Source organism: Hypomesus nipponensis, chromosome 4 (genome assembly GCF_054491055.1).
Source record: "Hypomesus nipponensis isolate SF chromosome 4, ASM5449105v1, whole genome shotgun sequence".
Lineage (NCBI taxonomy): Eukaryota > Metazoa > Chordata > Actinopteri > Osmeriformes > Osmeridae > Hypomesus > Hypomesus nipponensis.
In genome coordinates this window covers 12,067,963-12,082,959 of record NC_140364.1, presented here as the reverse complement: position 1 = coordinate 12,082,959, position 14,997 = coordinate 12,067,963, and the positions used below count along the sequence as shown (strand labels likewise).

The 14,997-nt window shown below is 46.9% G+C and overlaps 2 protein-coding genes across 21 annotated transcripts in view; both read right to left on the bottom strand.

Moving 5' to 3' along the window:
• Positions 1-946: 946 nt before the first annotated feature.
• ubp1 (upstream binding protein 1) lies at positions 947-12,194 on the bottom strand. 3 transcript variants are annotated; one of them, XM_084696668.1, is made up of 16 exons: positions 11,307-12,194; positions 9,118-9,269; positions 8,956-9,032; positions 8,619-8,724; positions 8,289-8,395; positions 7,565-7,717; positions 7,219-7,329; positions 6,836-7,006; positions 6,581-6,684; positions 6,403-6,457; positions 6,211-6,304; positions 5,985-6,075; positions 5,771-5,889; positions 4,315-4,457; positions 3,405-3,456; positions 947-3,250 (listed from the first exon to the last, which is right to left on the bottom strand). In XM_084696668.1, the coding sequence occupies exons 1-16, from the start codon at positions 11,420-11,422 to the stop codon at positions 3,213-3,215; spliced, it is 1,689 nt and encodes a 562-aa protein (XP_084552794.1). In that variant the 5' UTR covers positions 11,423-12,194; the 3' UTR covers positions 947-3,212. The 3 variants fall into 3 exon arrangements, with proteins under 3 accessions (XP_084552794.1, XP_084552795.1, XP_084552796.1); XM_084696669.1 differs by having other exon boundaries at positions 6,211-6,301; XM_084696670.1 differs by having other exon boundaries at positions 6,899-7,006.
• Positions 12,195-13,416: 1,222 nt separating this feature from the next.
• clasp2 (cytoplasmic linker associated protein 2) overlaps positions 13,417-14,997 on the bottom strand; it is a 45,681-nt gene continuing 44,100 nt past the window's right edge. For all 18 annotated transcript variants that reach the window (XM_084696642.1, XM_084696647.1, XM_084696644.1 and 15 more), the window contains one exon: positions 13,417-14,919. In XM_084696642.1, the coding sequence (XP_084552768.1) occupies positions 14,845-14,919 (75 nt within the window). In that variant the 3' untranslated portion in view covers positions 13,417-14,844. The remainder of the gene's footprint in view (positions 14,920-14,997) is intronic.

Sequence of the window (14,997 nt, the reverse complement as noted above, 5' to 3'; positions counted from 1 at the left end):
TATATAATGAACAAGTACTAGTTTTTAATGAGTTCATAAAACTGAAATACAATACAGACAAATCAAATTGATGCATCAATGCATTTATAAAAACTTGAGTAAAATATAATTTAAAAGGATTAACATTGAACGCTATGTTAAGCTTTACTGTAGCAGGCTAACCGTGAATGACTTGCGTGTTTAGGATATTATTGGTCACTCAGTTAAGTTGATGAGATCTGGCCCAATCATGGTCACTCCTTTACATTTATTAACATTGGTAATATGTCAATTGTGCTCATTAGTGTATTAAAATCATGAACTATGTAGAGATTCATCTTTCACCTTCATGGTTTACATGTGACGTTGCAACATGATCAGAATATACATAGACAACACATCTTTATGAAACCATTTTAATTTCCAGTGGAGGTTTGTGTTTGTGTACATCTCCATAATATTGTAATGTACATGAGAAGCATCATCAATGACATTAGCCTTTACAAAGACACAGTGATCATCATTCCTTATCTCACAAACACACATGAACAGACCAGGGAATGGCTCTCCAGCGATCAACACTTAAATACCACAACAGGCGTTCTTGTATTTAGCATGGGAGACTGATGTATTTTTGTATTTTTTTTTTATACATCAAATTTCTATCTCTAAATACCAAGAGAATCACATAGGGTAGAACATGCTAACCTGTCCCTAGATCTGTGGGGTAAAACCACATCTATGGAGCTGCTTGGAGCAGGGGTTCCCAGACTCTGGTGAGGGGTGAAACACAAACGTGCTTTTTAAGATTCTTCTTGTAAGAGAGTGAAGGGTGTGGTTGTAGAACTATTCACGATACATCAAGTTTGAGTTGTGTGGTTTTCAGTGCAGACTTGGTCTTTTATTTCTGGAAACAAGAGGGAGGGCTCCGCTTTTAATGCCAACCCCCCCCCCCCCCCCCCCTCCCTCATGCTCTTTACTAAAAATGTAAACTAAACACGGATCATGCCAATCGGAAAAGCTCTGGAGAACTACTGAAAATATCAAACTAATTCAGCCTTAATGATGATTGCAAGATGTTTTGATACAACACACACACACACTCATACACACAGCTACATTTCCCAGCCCAGAGAAGTAAAAAAAAAAAAAAAAAAAAAATCTGCAATGCACATGTACACTGGGACCAGGCCATGACAACGCCCGAGGTTACTGAACAATGTTGCTAACAGAAACGTGATGTGTAGAGCTGCCGCAGGACCCTACTGCACATAAGACACTCAGACTCTACCTGTTCTACTCAATCAATGCCCTCGTGTGTAAACGTTGTGTAACGAATCCTTCTGATATGGCCCCAGTCTTGGTGAGAGAGATCAGCACACTGCTGATAATCATGCACTTGACTTTAAGTGGTGAACAAAGCTGTGGCCGTTCTTTGTGGTTACAGTGCTATCTGTTCTGTTCTATATTCCAAGCCGCTTCATTTAAGCCCCTTTTTTTTTTTTTTTACAAGCCCAATACAATAAGATATTTAGGCCTATCCAAAACTGGTTTGGTCCATTTCATAGTACATTTTGGATAATAGTTGCTTCCTGGATCCTGTACTGAGTAATCTGGTGGTGGGGGTGGGCGGGCAAATCAATTGTCCAAAATTTCTCACCTTATTTATATTCTATCAACAACACAGACTGACTGACAACAGACCCACAGACAGCTAACTGATCTTGAAATTTCCATTATGTATAAAACATGCAACTTCAAACAAGCCCAAGCTTCAAATCAGTACTGGTAAGGGAGAGGAGGCAAGGAGAAACTTCTATGCTATGGATGGATGTGTGTGTGTGTGTAAGTGCGTGTGCCCGTGTTTTGAAGTGTGTGCAAATGAGGGATGACTTGCCAACAGGCAGTATGGCACCAGAAACACGTCTAACAACTGTCAACAAAATAACTGTCTACAAATGTAAATGTTAACGAAAAAAAAAACAAAGGCATTATGCTACAAGAAGTTTTGTAAAAAATGAAAACCTAAAATGAAAAGAAACATCTTGAGTCATGCAGACATGAACCAAGTCAAAGCATGGCCATGGCAGCAGCACCTTGGTTGGGGATCCTTTTCTACTGACAATAGGCCAGGAAGGAATCTGAACTGACCAGGCCCAAGTAAGTAGTCTACTCCAAATGTCTAAGTTTCCATTTAATCTTTTTATCACATCCTCTGGCCTACATTTGAACATGCGGGCAGAACCAACACTTGGTGGGCTCATATTTTCATTAAGAGTAGGGGTGTTGTCATCTATCGCAGGGGGCCCAGGCCCCCTCAGGCCCCTGACCTGGAGAGCCCACAGGGAAGACGGAACAGCCTTGTGATAGAGGCCACCATCTGAATCTACAATCCTAGCTCTATGAACATGGCACTGCTGAGAACACCCCTCGTTATGACGCGAGATGGATCAGCCCTCATGATCAAACAAAGGGCTTACCTCACAATCTACCAACTTGAGAAGGTTCTGACCACAGCTCTCTAATGCCTGACAACAGCAGCCACAAAGCGACAGTCTGTTCAAAGCATTCAACTTGAGCACACACACCATATCTACTGGAAAGGTTGCACGAGACGCACACAAATATTGTGGAGGTTAGCTTGTGGCTGTATATTAACAGGAGAGGGTGTGTTTAAGGGAGACCACAGTGAATGAGACACACAAGAGTGGACGAGGCTTCCCACCTTCAGTATTGTTTTCCATTGCTGCCGAACCATTACACTGGCCAAGCACTGGCTGTATTGTGTGTGAGTGAGGATCATAACTCCCTCTCCTATCCTCCCATCCTCTGACCCCCCCCCCCCGTCCTTTAAATGACCCTTCCCCCTCTCACCCAACGCACATACAACCATACAAAAATACAAATCAAAGTGAGGTCACGCATCACAAGCATAGCCCCCACCCCACATCCCCCCCTCCCTCAAGATCGATCTCCCACATTAAGAAGTGTTTTCAATATGAAACAAAGGACACACCCATGTCAGATTCTAACATTTACATGGCTTAGGTCAGTCTCCACAGCATTCCACTCAACCAACTGAGCAATGTGAGAGAGAGATGTGTGTGTGGGGGGGGGGGAAGAGTCTGTGGGATTGGGGGGCAGGGAGAGAGAGGGCCGGGGGGCAGGGAGAGAGACGAAGAGGCTTCTTCTCTAAATTGAGGCTGGAGTGGAGATGTTGTGAACCTCCGTCGCTACTTGAGGATCAGGTGAAGACCCTCCCCCAACTCGTCTGGAGAGAGAGAGAGAGAGAGAGAGAGAGAGAGAACGAGAGCTAGCTTAGCACAGGTCAAATCAACATTAGAAAACCAGAGGCTATTTCTTCCCCTGCCTTGATACGACATTATACCTACTGACGTAAACAGCAAGCCAGGTTCGGAACCTACCTTTGAGTGTGTTGATCAAAAAACAGCTCTCGTCGGGTAAGTTGTAAACCATCTGGGACAGAACAGAGAAAACACCAGTCAGGTGTGGTGGTGGGCCAGACTGGGGCAGCCCCTATTCTACTGAAAGCTGGACAGGGGGACTGGTGGGTTGTGTAACAGACAGTGTACTGTATGGAAATGTCATGCAAACTGCAAACACTCTAATAAAACTGCTCTTCCTGGAGAGATTTCATCAATAAGAAATGTATAGGAAAATGTATAGGGTGGGTGTGTGTGTGTGAGAGTGAGTGAGTGAGTGAGTGAGTGAGTGAGAGAGAGAGAGTGTGTGTGAGTGTGAGTGTGTGTGTGTGTGTGTGTGAGTCACCTGGTCACTCAGGAGGATGTGTGTGAGAGAGAGAGAGAGAGAGAGAGAGAGAGAGAGAGAGTGAGTGTGTGTGTGAGAGTGTGTGTGTGTGAGAGAGTGTGTGTGTGTGCTGGTCACCTGGTCACTCAGGAGGATGTGTGTGAGAGAGAGAGAGAGAGAGAGAGAGAGAGAGAGAGAGAGAGAGAGAGAGAGAGAGAGAGAGAGAGAGAGAGAGTGAGTGTGTGTGTGAGAGTGTGTGTGTGTGAGAGAGTGTGTGTGTGTGCTGGTCACCTGGTCACTCAGGAGGATGTGTGTGAGAGAGAGAGAGAGAGAGAGAGAGAGAGAGAGTGTGTGTGTGAGAGAGTGTGTGTGTGAGAGAGTGTGTGTGTGAGAGAGTGTGTGTGTGTGTGTGTGTGCTGGTCACTCAGGAGGATGTGTGTGAGAGAGAGAGAGAGAGAGAGAGAGAGAGAGAGAGAGAGAGAGAGAGAGAGAGAGAGAGAGTGTGTGTGTGAGAGAGTGTGTGTGTGAGAGAGTGTGTGTGTGTGTGTGTGTGTGTGTGCTGGTCACCTGGTCACTCAGGAGGATGTGTATGCCTGTGGGCCCGTGTCGGTACACCTGGTTGATCTGTCCCAGAGGCAGGCCGCACACACACGCCAGCTTACGGATGAGCTCTGCTGCAGTCAGCTCCTCCAGGTACAACGCGTGGTACACTGCACACACACACACACCGTTTTGTTAAAGTGTTTCTTCTAGACGTGTAAAAGGTGCCCCCCACAGTATACCCCCACAGTATACCCCCACAGTATACCTCCACAGTATACCTCCACAGTATACCCCCACAGTATACCCCCACAGTATACCTCCACAGTATACCTCCACAGTATACCTCCACAGTATACCCCCACAGTATACCCCCACAGTATGCCCCTACAGTATACCTCCACAGTATACCCCCACAGTATGCCCCTACAGTATACCTCCACAGTATACCCCCACAGTATGCCCCTACAGTATACCTCCACAGTATGCCCCTACAGTATACCTCCACAGTATACCCCCACAGTATGCCCCTACAGTATACCTCCACAGTATACCTCCACAGTATACCCCCACAGTATACCCCCACAGTATGCCCCTACAGTATACCTCCACAGTATACCCCCACAGTATGCCCCTACAGTATACCCCCACAGTATACCCCCACAGTATGCCCCTACAGTATACCTCCACAGTATACCCCCACAGTATGCCCCTACAGTATACCTCCACAGTATACCCCCACAGTATGCCCCTACAGTATGCCCCTACAGTATACCCCTACAGTATACCTCCACAGTATGCCTCCACAGTATACCCCCACAGTATACCCCCACAGTATGCCCCTACAGTATACCTCCACAGTATACCTCCACAGTATACCCCCACAGTATACCCCCACAGTATACCCCCACAGTATGCCCCTACAGTATACCTCCACAGTATACCCCCACAGTATGCCCCTACAGTATACCTCCACAGTATACCTCCACAGTATACCCCCACAGTATACCCCTACAGTATACCCCCACAGTATACCTCCACAGTATACCTCCACAGTATACCCCCACAGTATACCCCCACAGTATACCCCCACAGTATACCTCCACAGTATACCTCCACAGTATACCTCCACAGTATACCCCCACAGTATACCTCCACAGTATACCCCCACAGTATACCACCACAGTATACCCCTACAGTATACCCCCACAGTATACCTCCACAGTATACCTCCACAGTATACCCCCACAGTATACCTCCACAGTATACCCCCACAGTATACCACCACAGTATACCCCTACAGTATACCCCCACAGTATACCTCCACAGTATACCTCCACAGTATACCCCCACAGTATACCTCCACAGTATACCCCCACAGTATACCCCTACAGTATACCCCCACAGTATACCCCCACAGTATACCCCCACAGTATGCCCCTACAGTATACCCCCACAGCGGCTGGTGTCCGGGCAGACGCACCGTGTGAGCTGGAGGGGTTGCTGTGTTCTCCGTTCTCGCTGTCGCACCTCCTCTCCAGCAGGGGGCTCTCACTAAGGGACTCCTGACACACATACACCGTCAACCTGGGGCGCACGGACCTACACACACACACACACACACATTATATAATGACAAAGAACCCCACACAACAGATGTTTCAACTGACAGACACATAAGCCACACACACACACACCTGGATTTAAGTGCATTAAAGAGTCTGATCCCGTCTGCAGGTCCACAGATCTGGACCAAGTCGTCCCGGGTCAACTTCAACAAATCAGAACCTGGAGAGGCAGAGAAGGTCAAAGGTCAGGAAGTCAAGCGGGCAGGAGAGGAAACGTGCTCGGAACCAAATGGGGGCGTTGACATGAGTGTGTTAACACGTGTGTGTGTGCGTGTGTATATATATATATACACACCTGAGAAGTGTGTGAATAGTCTGGTGTAGGAGTTGAAGCGGTTCTTGAGGAGCCACTTCTGCGCGTCCTGGATGGAGGCGGCAGGGCCCAGCTGCTGCAGGGGGAGGGAACACAAAACACAGGGCCGTCAGGAGGCTAGCCCGGCTCCCCAACACTGGGGCCCCAACATAACACCTGCCCTGGGGGACTGACCTCCGCGCTGCCCTGGCTGGCTGGCTCAGCCTGGAGGCTGGGAGACGAGGAGCCACTGTTTGAACACAGACACCATCAGTCAGGACTCATGTTAGAGACAGGATGTATACACACACACACACACAAGTCTGTGGTTGTACTTAAGCACGCCCCTGCAGGTGCTTGTGCCTGTGCTTACCTGTCTGGTATTGATGAGGCAGTGTAGGTGGAGAGGGGGGTGGAGGTGAATGTAGGGGAAGCTGCCCGGTTGGTGCTGATGTAGGCATCAGGCCAGGGAGAGCACTGAGGATCAAATAATGACAAAATATAATATAGGGATCGGATATGACAAATACATCAAATTCAATATCAAACACGTTATAATGGCCCTCTAACAGAGAACCCTTGCCAGCATGGCATCCCACCTCCAAGCTTTCGTTCACCATTTACTTACAAGTAGTTGAGGGGGTAGGGAGCTGGGTGTGGCAGGTGGCTGGAGAGGAGAGGCGGGACTTACGCTGCCCCTCTTGGCGAGGGAGTCCCCACAGTCGGCAGGGAGCGTGCGCTTGCTCGACTTCTTCAGCTCGTGGTCGCCTGCATCCTCAATGATGGGCTCCAGCCTCATCTGCAGAAACACACACACACCGCAATTCAGCATCAAATCACATTTCTTAACATGGTGTCGATGGCCAAATGACCTTTTAACTGTTGCTGAGGGTGTTACTTGGATGAGTGCAGATTTAAAAGGGGGGAGTCGATACACTGCTACTGATTGGTCGAAGCGTTTGGGCTGGCGATGATAGCTGAAGCCTGATAGGGTTAGGAGCTACTGCTGACCTCTGATAGGATAGTGGTGTCGTAGGAGGGCTGGTACTTCTCCTTCTCCTGTGCAGTCCGTTTCTCCATCTTCTCTCTGTCAGTCTTCTGCTTCCTGTCCGCCCCCTTTGGCTGGTGACGAGGAGCAGGGAGAGGGAGACAAGGAGTGGGGGGAAATAAAAAGATGTAGCAATAAAAGAAGAAACAAGGAATGTTGGCTGGGATAAAAGGATACAAGAAAATGTCTAACTTTGAGTGAATTAGTACCTCAGAAACGCATATCTGGCGTTAATAAGTGCATGCGTGTGTGTGTGTGTGCATGCATGTGTGTGTGTGCGTGCGTGTGCATGCGCGTGTGTGCTTGTACCTTGAAGACTTTGATTTGGCAGGAGGCAGAGTGGAGGTGTTCAGAGTACTCTCCACCATCTCCCTGCTTGAAGGTGTCGATCTGGATCCTGAAGGGAACCCCCTTCTCCCCCCCGTGTTTCCTGGGAGTAAACTCTGTGCTGATGCAGTGCACCTGCCAGTGGAATGGAAGGGTTAGGCTCTGAGTCCGAGCATTGTGCACTGATACAGAGGGGGAGACAGAGAGACAGCCTTAGAGTGTATGAGACAGTAAGAGGGAGAAAGACAGACAGTCCGACAGAGATAGAGACAGTGTTAGAGAGTGTGCAAGAGAGTAAGAGTGAGACACACACACACAGTGTTAGAGAGAGTGTGAGAGTGTAAGAGTGAGAGAGACAGACAGACAGACAGAGTAAGAGTGAGACAGACAGACAGACAGACAGACAGAGTAAGACAGACAGACAGACAGAGTAAGAGTGAGAGAGACAGACAGAGTAAGAGTGAGACAGACAGACAGACAGAGTAAGAGTGAGACAGACAGACAGAGTAAGAGTGAGAGAGACAGACAGACAGAGTAAGAGTGAGACAGACAGACAGACAGAGTAAGAGTGAGAGAGACAGACAGACAGAGTAAGAGTGAGAGAGACAGACAAACAGACAGACAGACAGAGTAAGAGTGAGACAGATAGACAGAGTAAGACAGACAGACAGAGTAACAGTGAGAGAGACAGACGTGTGTAATGTACCTGTACAAACACAGAGGCTCTCTTGTTGAGGTCCCAGAGGAACTCGGCAGCGTTAAGCTGGGATGAGTTCTTCTTGGGCTCCACGATGCCCACTGACATGGGGATGTCTACACACACACACACAGGATTACATCATTATTACACACACACACACACACAGGATTACATCATTATCACACACACACACACACAGGATTACATCATTATCACACACACAGGATGACATCATTATTACACATGCCACAAAGACGGTCAACTAACTGCCTTCAAACAACCCTAACAGAAACCTTGTGTGGACAGGGGCCCTTTGTTGTCGCTAGGCATTCTCACCGATGTCTAGGAGACGGTCTCCGGGGCGATTCCACTTCCAGCCCTCCAGCTGCTGGTGCTCTGTGTACTGCAGCCGGCGGTCGTGGAACACCACCCTCACGATGCTCTGCAGCGACCACAACAAACCATAACACAACCACACAACAAAACAAAGACCAAGTGACTAAAGATATACCCCCCCCCTCCCCCACAAAAAAAATAAAGAAGAATGACGATACACAAGCCCGTGTAACCACTTGAGTACAATAACACAATTATAACAAGGACCATTGTTACAAAATGCGTTTTGGTACAACAAGTCTTATACCACAACCATGACACCATGAACACCACTCACCTTTACCATCTTGTTGTTGAGTTCTGGTAACTCCCCCAACTTCCTGTTGTCCAACAAACGGATCTCATAGGACTGGCCTGAGAGAGCGACAGAAAGTTAAAATTTAAAAAAGAGACAAAGAGAGAGAGACAAAGAGAGAGAGACAGAGAGCGAGAGAGTCACCTTGGTTCAGGTATGTGAGCGTCTCATCGTGCAGTTTGACGGCAGGCGAGGTGGCAGCACAGAGCACGTACTGGAACGGAGGGTTCTTGGTGTCGCTGTCGGGAGGCAGGCTGGAATCCTCCTGCTTGAAGATGGGCAGTGCCAGCACGTCGCTATGGAAACGAGGACGGACGGAAAGTATGAAAGAGAGAAATGTAAACAGAACCTTGATAGGGTTCATCGAGTGATTACACAATAACTACAGCTTTATATGTACATAGTACTAAGTGTCCAGACGATATCAGTCACAACAAACAGCCAGACACACCAGAACGTTGCTGAGACAGACTTTGTCCTTAGACCACCCAGACATGCTCCTGAACTGTCAACAAGTGTGGGTGTGTGTGCATTTATGGATGTGATAGAGGGCAAGTTGCAAAGACGACCACCCCCCCCCCCTCCCTCTCTTTCCCTCGATCTTCATGCCTAGGAATGTTGTTCAAGACCCATCCACACAGCCAGGGCAGTCTACATGATGAGGTCAAATGTGACTGCAGCTTTAAACCTGAACCACACAACACATCACTTGGTTTTCACGTCTGAACCAGAAGCTACCAGCAAAACCCAAAATCTAGCCCAGTTTCATCTGATCCATGAATTATATTATATTTACTGTTTTTCTTGATTACCTAAAATGGATGATGTTCAGATTAAGCCATTGCTCGATGTTTCAAATGATGACCACTCTTATACACTTGTTCCACCTGTTCCACTGTGAACAAACTGTGGCCGCTCCCAGTATACGATCGAGCCACCAGACCAGGCAAAGCCCCGCTGCTGTACTCAGCAATGCTGCCCGGGAAAATGCATAGGCTATCTGACACTTAAGGTGCTGTGTCCACTGACACACTCAGTAACATTCTGTCCTTACGGAACACACCAGCTGTTACTCTAACATGAGCCTGACTGAATTACTACTACTACTACTACTACTACTACTACACTTGCTAAACTCAAATATGCTGCACTGCAAGTGGCTATGGAGAAAGGAGGCAGAACGACCTGAGAACTTAGCTTGCTTATTCCACAGAAACATTGGATGCTCATCCTACCATGCTATTTAGTATGCCCCGACAAATATTTAGTCCAACACAGAATGTCAAATGCAGCATGCCAAAAATACCAGAATGTCCCGCTGCATCGGGTTGCATTTTGCCGGATGCAAGCCAGCATGCATTTCTGGCTATTCCGATGGACAATCCTTTGCACAGCAGATGGTACATCTCATCGACTGAATTGCACGAAAGTACAGTAGTAGCCTACGTCATAATTGTATGCACCCTGCTTGCAACATTACAGACTTTTTTAGGGCAGCTGCGTACTGAAAGTAAAAAGAAAACAAATGCGATTGAGGACACAGATTGCCACGCCTCGCCTCCCGCATTTCAACACAATAGCTGAACACACTCATTATCCACTAATCATCTAGTACAACCATAAGAAAGTACACCTTGTGTCAACATGCAGCCATCCTTATCAAACAAACAAACCACACAAAGTTCAATCCAGTTGTAAGATAAGCCAGTCATCCCTCGTACACTATTATCAATAAAGAGCTAACTTGTTCAGGTCATATGACAGAGCAGGATAGCTTCTTCAAACTTGTGTATCTCAATCCACCTTGACTGCAACATACAGTTAAGTCATCTAGTCAATGACCACAGAGCTAAGGGTGTAGCGGCAACTCCCTGGCCGAGGCACAGTCAGATCAGTTTGGCAAAACACTAATCCAATAAACGAACTTCTGGCAAACCCAAGTTGGACTCAGCATGGGCTTGCCTTTGAGCGCGAGGAGGTGTGGGCCGAGGTGACTAACACTTCCCACCTCTCCCCAATTCATAGTAGTAATAATCACTGTCCCAAAATGACCACCTGCTGTGACCCAACACCCACCCCGTCCCATAGCCCCAACATAGACTACCACCATACCACACAAACGGGACACAATGTACACCAGAGTAATTAATTCAGACGGAATTTGTTTATGGATGGGTACGCATTGGGGTTTAGAAAGGCAAGCTGCGGGAACAGTTTGTACCGTTCATCTTCTCCTGTCAAAACAAGGTGGATTTCGACTTTTTTTTCTAGGAAATGTCCTGCAAACAATTTACTTGATAGCTAAAATACTTAAAAACAAATCACTGTCTAACCTCATACTGTAGGCGCCAGCCCCAAGCTCCTGCCCAATGCCAGACAGGCTGGCATCGAAGTCGTGCACCAGCCCCGACTCGATGGTCGCATCATCCATCTTCAGCACCCAGGCCATCGCTCCCAACTCCTTGTCTTCCGCTTCCACTCGAAGAGTCGCCAGCTTGTTTCGGGGACAGGGGAGCAGCTAGCAAACAAATGTGCTACTGCTTAACTGTAGACGTTGGGAAAGAAAGTTGCGCTAGCCAGCTAGCTCCTTGAGAACTTTGATATGCCATTAGACAGCACTCCACAAGCTCGATGTGTCGCCATATTTTCCCGGAATGAGTTTTTTAGGTAGCAGACACAGGAAGACGAACCTAGCTGCCTAACGTTAGCCCACGTAATATGCTGTAGCATGGAGCTAGCTATATTTAAGTAGTTAACGTTAGCCAAAACCAGCTAGCTGCAAGCTTGCTCAAATAAAAATGGTACCTAGTTAGGAGCCTTGAACCTTAGTCGTAGCAAATACTAACTTGGTTAGCTAGTTGGCTAGTATGCCAACAATCATTATTATGTAAAAAAAGCAGGGAGGATGTTGTTGACAGTCCACACGCCGCATTAACACGCAACGTCCGTCTACACTGCTACTGCTGTCTAGCTAGCACGCTAGCAGCAGCATTATGGAACTTCACTTGACACTTGCTTTATTTGATGAGTTGAATCCTACGCGAAGCTTCCTGACAGCGCTCCCTGTGCCGTCCGAAACCGCTCTCCTTTTTTCATTGCGAACTCGAGCGACCGGTGCTACGGCTCCAGACCCGAGAAATTAGACTCTTTAGAAATCCAAAGTGCAGCAACTGACAACGAACCAGGCAACATCAACATGGCTCCTACAGACTGTCCCTTTCTCATACCCTCCCAAAGCCAGGCTCGGGGAGGATGCCAAAGGGATCGCCGAGCCAATCACTGAGCCGCTCTCGTGCCAAGCATACGTTTGTCAGCCAATAAGCCACCATAGAGCTTTCGTCATCTCCAGAGCCGTGCGCGTACACGCACACAAAATAAAATTAAATGGGCCAGCAGGAGACTAATTGCGTTGTTTTTTTGTCTACATCTAAGTGACTTTTATTTTTGACTAACCAGAAGCTAAGCTGCTGAAACAATAGGCTAACTCGTTAGAATTAACACATTAAACCAGTCCTATGGTGTATGACCGCATGTTGTCACTTATTTCCATTGGCCTATAGTAAACGTTGCTATCTACACAGCTTTAGTACAAATGTATTTAGCGAGGCCATATTAAATGTCTGTCAGGGTTTTGATATCACCTTTACCGCGTGTATCTGCAGTCGGCTTGCACAGGTGTGGTTGTAAGTTCTCGGTGAGCGCTTCAGCGCAGTCTGATCTGAGTTGTAGACTGCGAGAAGTTCAATTTACAATCGCCTTTTGTAACTTCCGCAAGTTACAGGTATCCTCTTTTTAATACGCCTTTATCTTCAATTTCGGGACAAATCGTTGTTTTCATTAGCATAGAAGTGTAAAATGGTGGTGCGGTCCCTAAGGCTACGTTATTTCAAATGTTCTCCCAGTCTCTGGGTGTCACGACTACTCGCATGTGGTATGTGACATAACACCGCACTCAAAACTAGGCATGAAGGCACGAGTCACCCCAGACTTTCGTGACAGGAGCTGATGTCTAGAAATAGCTAGTGGCAGAATGTTACATTTCTTGCCATAAGGAACACACGCAAACATGTAAAGGCCTTCATTGGCATTCTATACTATTGGTTCCACTAATGGAAATAAGTCCGGTTGTCTGCCCATTGCACAACACATTTATTAGATACAAGACAAATTCCAGGTTACAGTGTGCATTAAATATGTTAACGTGCACTCTCCACCGTAACTGAGAAAGCAACAGCTTTAGGTCATAGAAGCCTTCCATTAAGCAGGTCTCTGATTTAAACCATCATCAAATTAAACTCAATCTGAATCAGTTGGAATATCATTTAGAAGCATCAAATGTCCACAACCACAGATTTAAGACCAGGGCTGAATCGATGAAGCATAGAGGTGTAGACCTGGTCGAGACAGATTCATGTATTCTAATGATTGACATAGAGACCTCTGTTTATTATGGTCTGTACAAGTGTTCTTTATTTTCATTGTAAGCACAGCTTTGTAAATGCACAGAGGAAACAATGAACTCTAGAATGTTACTCACAAGAGGGAAATAATGTCACAATGAGAAGAGAAAGAGAAGAGAAAAAGAGGAGCCATAACAGTTTTCCAGATCTGTAAATAATACATTTCTACAAATTCCTCAACAGAGAAACCAATGAGAGAGACTACGGCACGCGCAACAGAAGAACCAAAAAACAAAAACAAGGATGGGCACAGGTGCACGCGCCCCTTTTGGGACGCAATTATTTTACTGGATATTATTTTTTTAAATATCGTATATAGATACAAATCCACTATGTGATAATAATAATCCATGTCCAGTCATATTTTGACTCCATGGAGTAAGTAACCATTCACATCTCATCTGAAATGGTTGGATTTAAAACGGAGGGGGAAGGGGGGGGGGGGCAGTGGAGGGTACCATGGATTATTTATTTTTTTTCAAAGCAGTGGGAATAATTTGTTTAAACCCCTTTCTGACTTTAGGAAGGATCCAGATAAAAAGTTTCTCGTTATAAATCGTCTCATGCATAGCCAAGCACATTATGTCTACCTCGGTCTCTGTGTCGCTAAAAGCAGCTGTGGCCTGTTGAGCATTAGTGCTGGGTGGGTCGTACCTTGTGAATATCAGCACCGTTGAGTCCGAGGGGTTTCAAAGCCTTTAACAGCCCTTCACCCCAACACACAGATAAAAGAAACACAAAGAAACCCCCTCCTCTTCCCTAACCCTGGACAACTGTTCCCGAAAATCCCCACCATCCACCTTCCTCCCTGTCATGCCCTTCTCTCCCTAGCCGCTGGTATTTAGTCACAACTGGCTGGTTTCCATAGCGCCAACTCCCTCTTCCTTCCTTCCTTGTTGCTATGGAGGCCGACGGCAAAGGGTGTGTTTGAGAGAGACAGAGCTGGGAGTGGGCTTGGATGACACACACTTGGGGTTGAACGCGTGTGAGTGTTAGGTCGGGGGTACAAGACAACACGAGAATAACCTTCTGGGGTTCAAGGGTCATAGGGGGTGTTTTAGTCTGAATGCTAGAGAGCAGGGTGTATCTTCGGCGTCATAGAGGAGAACTACAACCCTCGTTCTCCTGCACTCCTCACCACAAGTCCCACAATGCACTGCAGCAGTAACGGCGGAAGAAGACGACGGAAAACAGGAAGTCCGACCCAGCGTGTGTCTGAGCATGTGGGGTATGGTTGAGCCTGCGTGTCAGTGTCTCTCAGTGTAAGTGTGTGTGTGTGTGTTTCCGTTTCATCCAAATCTGTGCATTGTTTATTAGGGTTTGTGTTCATGAAAGGGTGTGAGTGAGTGTGTGTGGGTGTAGATTTCCGAGCTGTAGTTCTTGGTTTGGCCTGTAGGGGTGCTGTTTGTTTCTATAGGCCCTCTGGAGGTTCACTGCCACTGGAGCCAGACTGAGCCCGCTTGATGTACAGATTCAACAACTTCAGCTGAGAGGGAAAAGGAAATTAAATTAGACTGAGACCAAAAAAATACATACAAAGAGAAGTCAGACAGAAGTTCTGTGC

Coding starts and splice junctions, on each gene's coding strand:
- ubp1 (XM_084696668.1), bottom strand. CDS start 11,422: ATGGCCTGGGTGCTGAAGATGGATGATGCGACCATCGAGTCGGGGCTG. Junction 7,330..7,564: donor GCCAAATCAAAGTCTTCAAG/GTACAAGCACAC, acceptor CCTCGTCACCAG/CCAAAGGGGGCGGACAGGAA. Junction 3,251..3,404: donor TTTGATCAACACACTCAAAG/GTAGGTTCCGAA, acceptor CTCTCTCTCCAG/ACGAGTTGGGGGAGGGTCTT.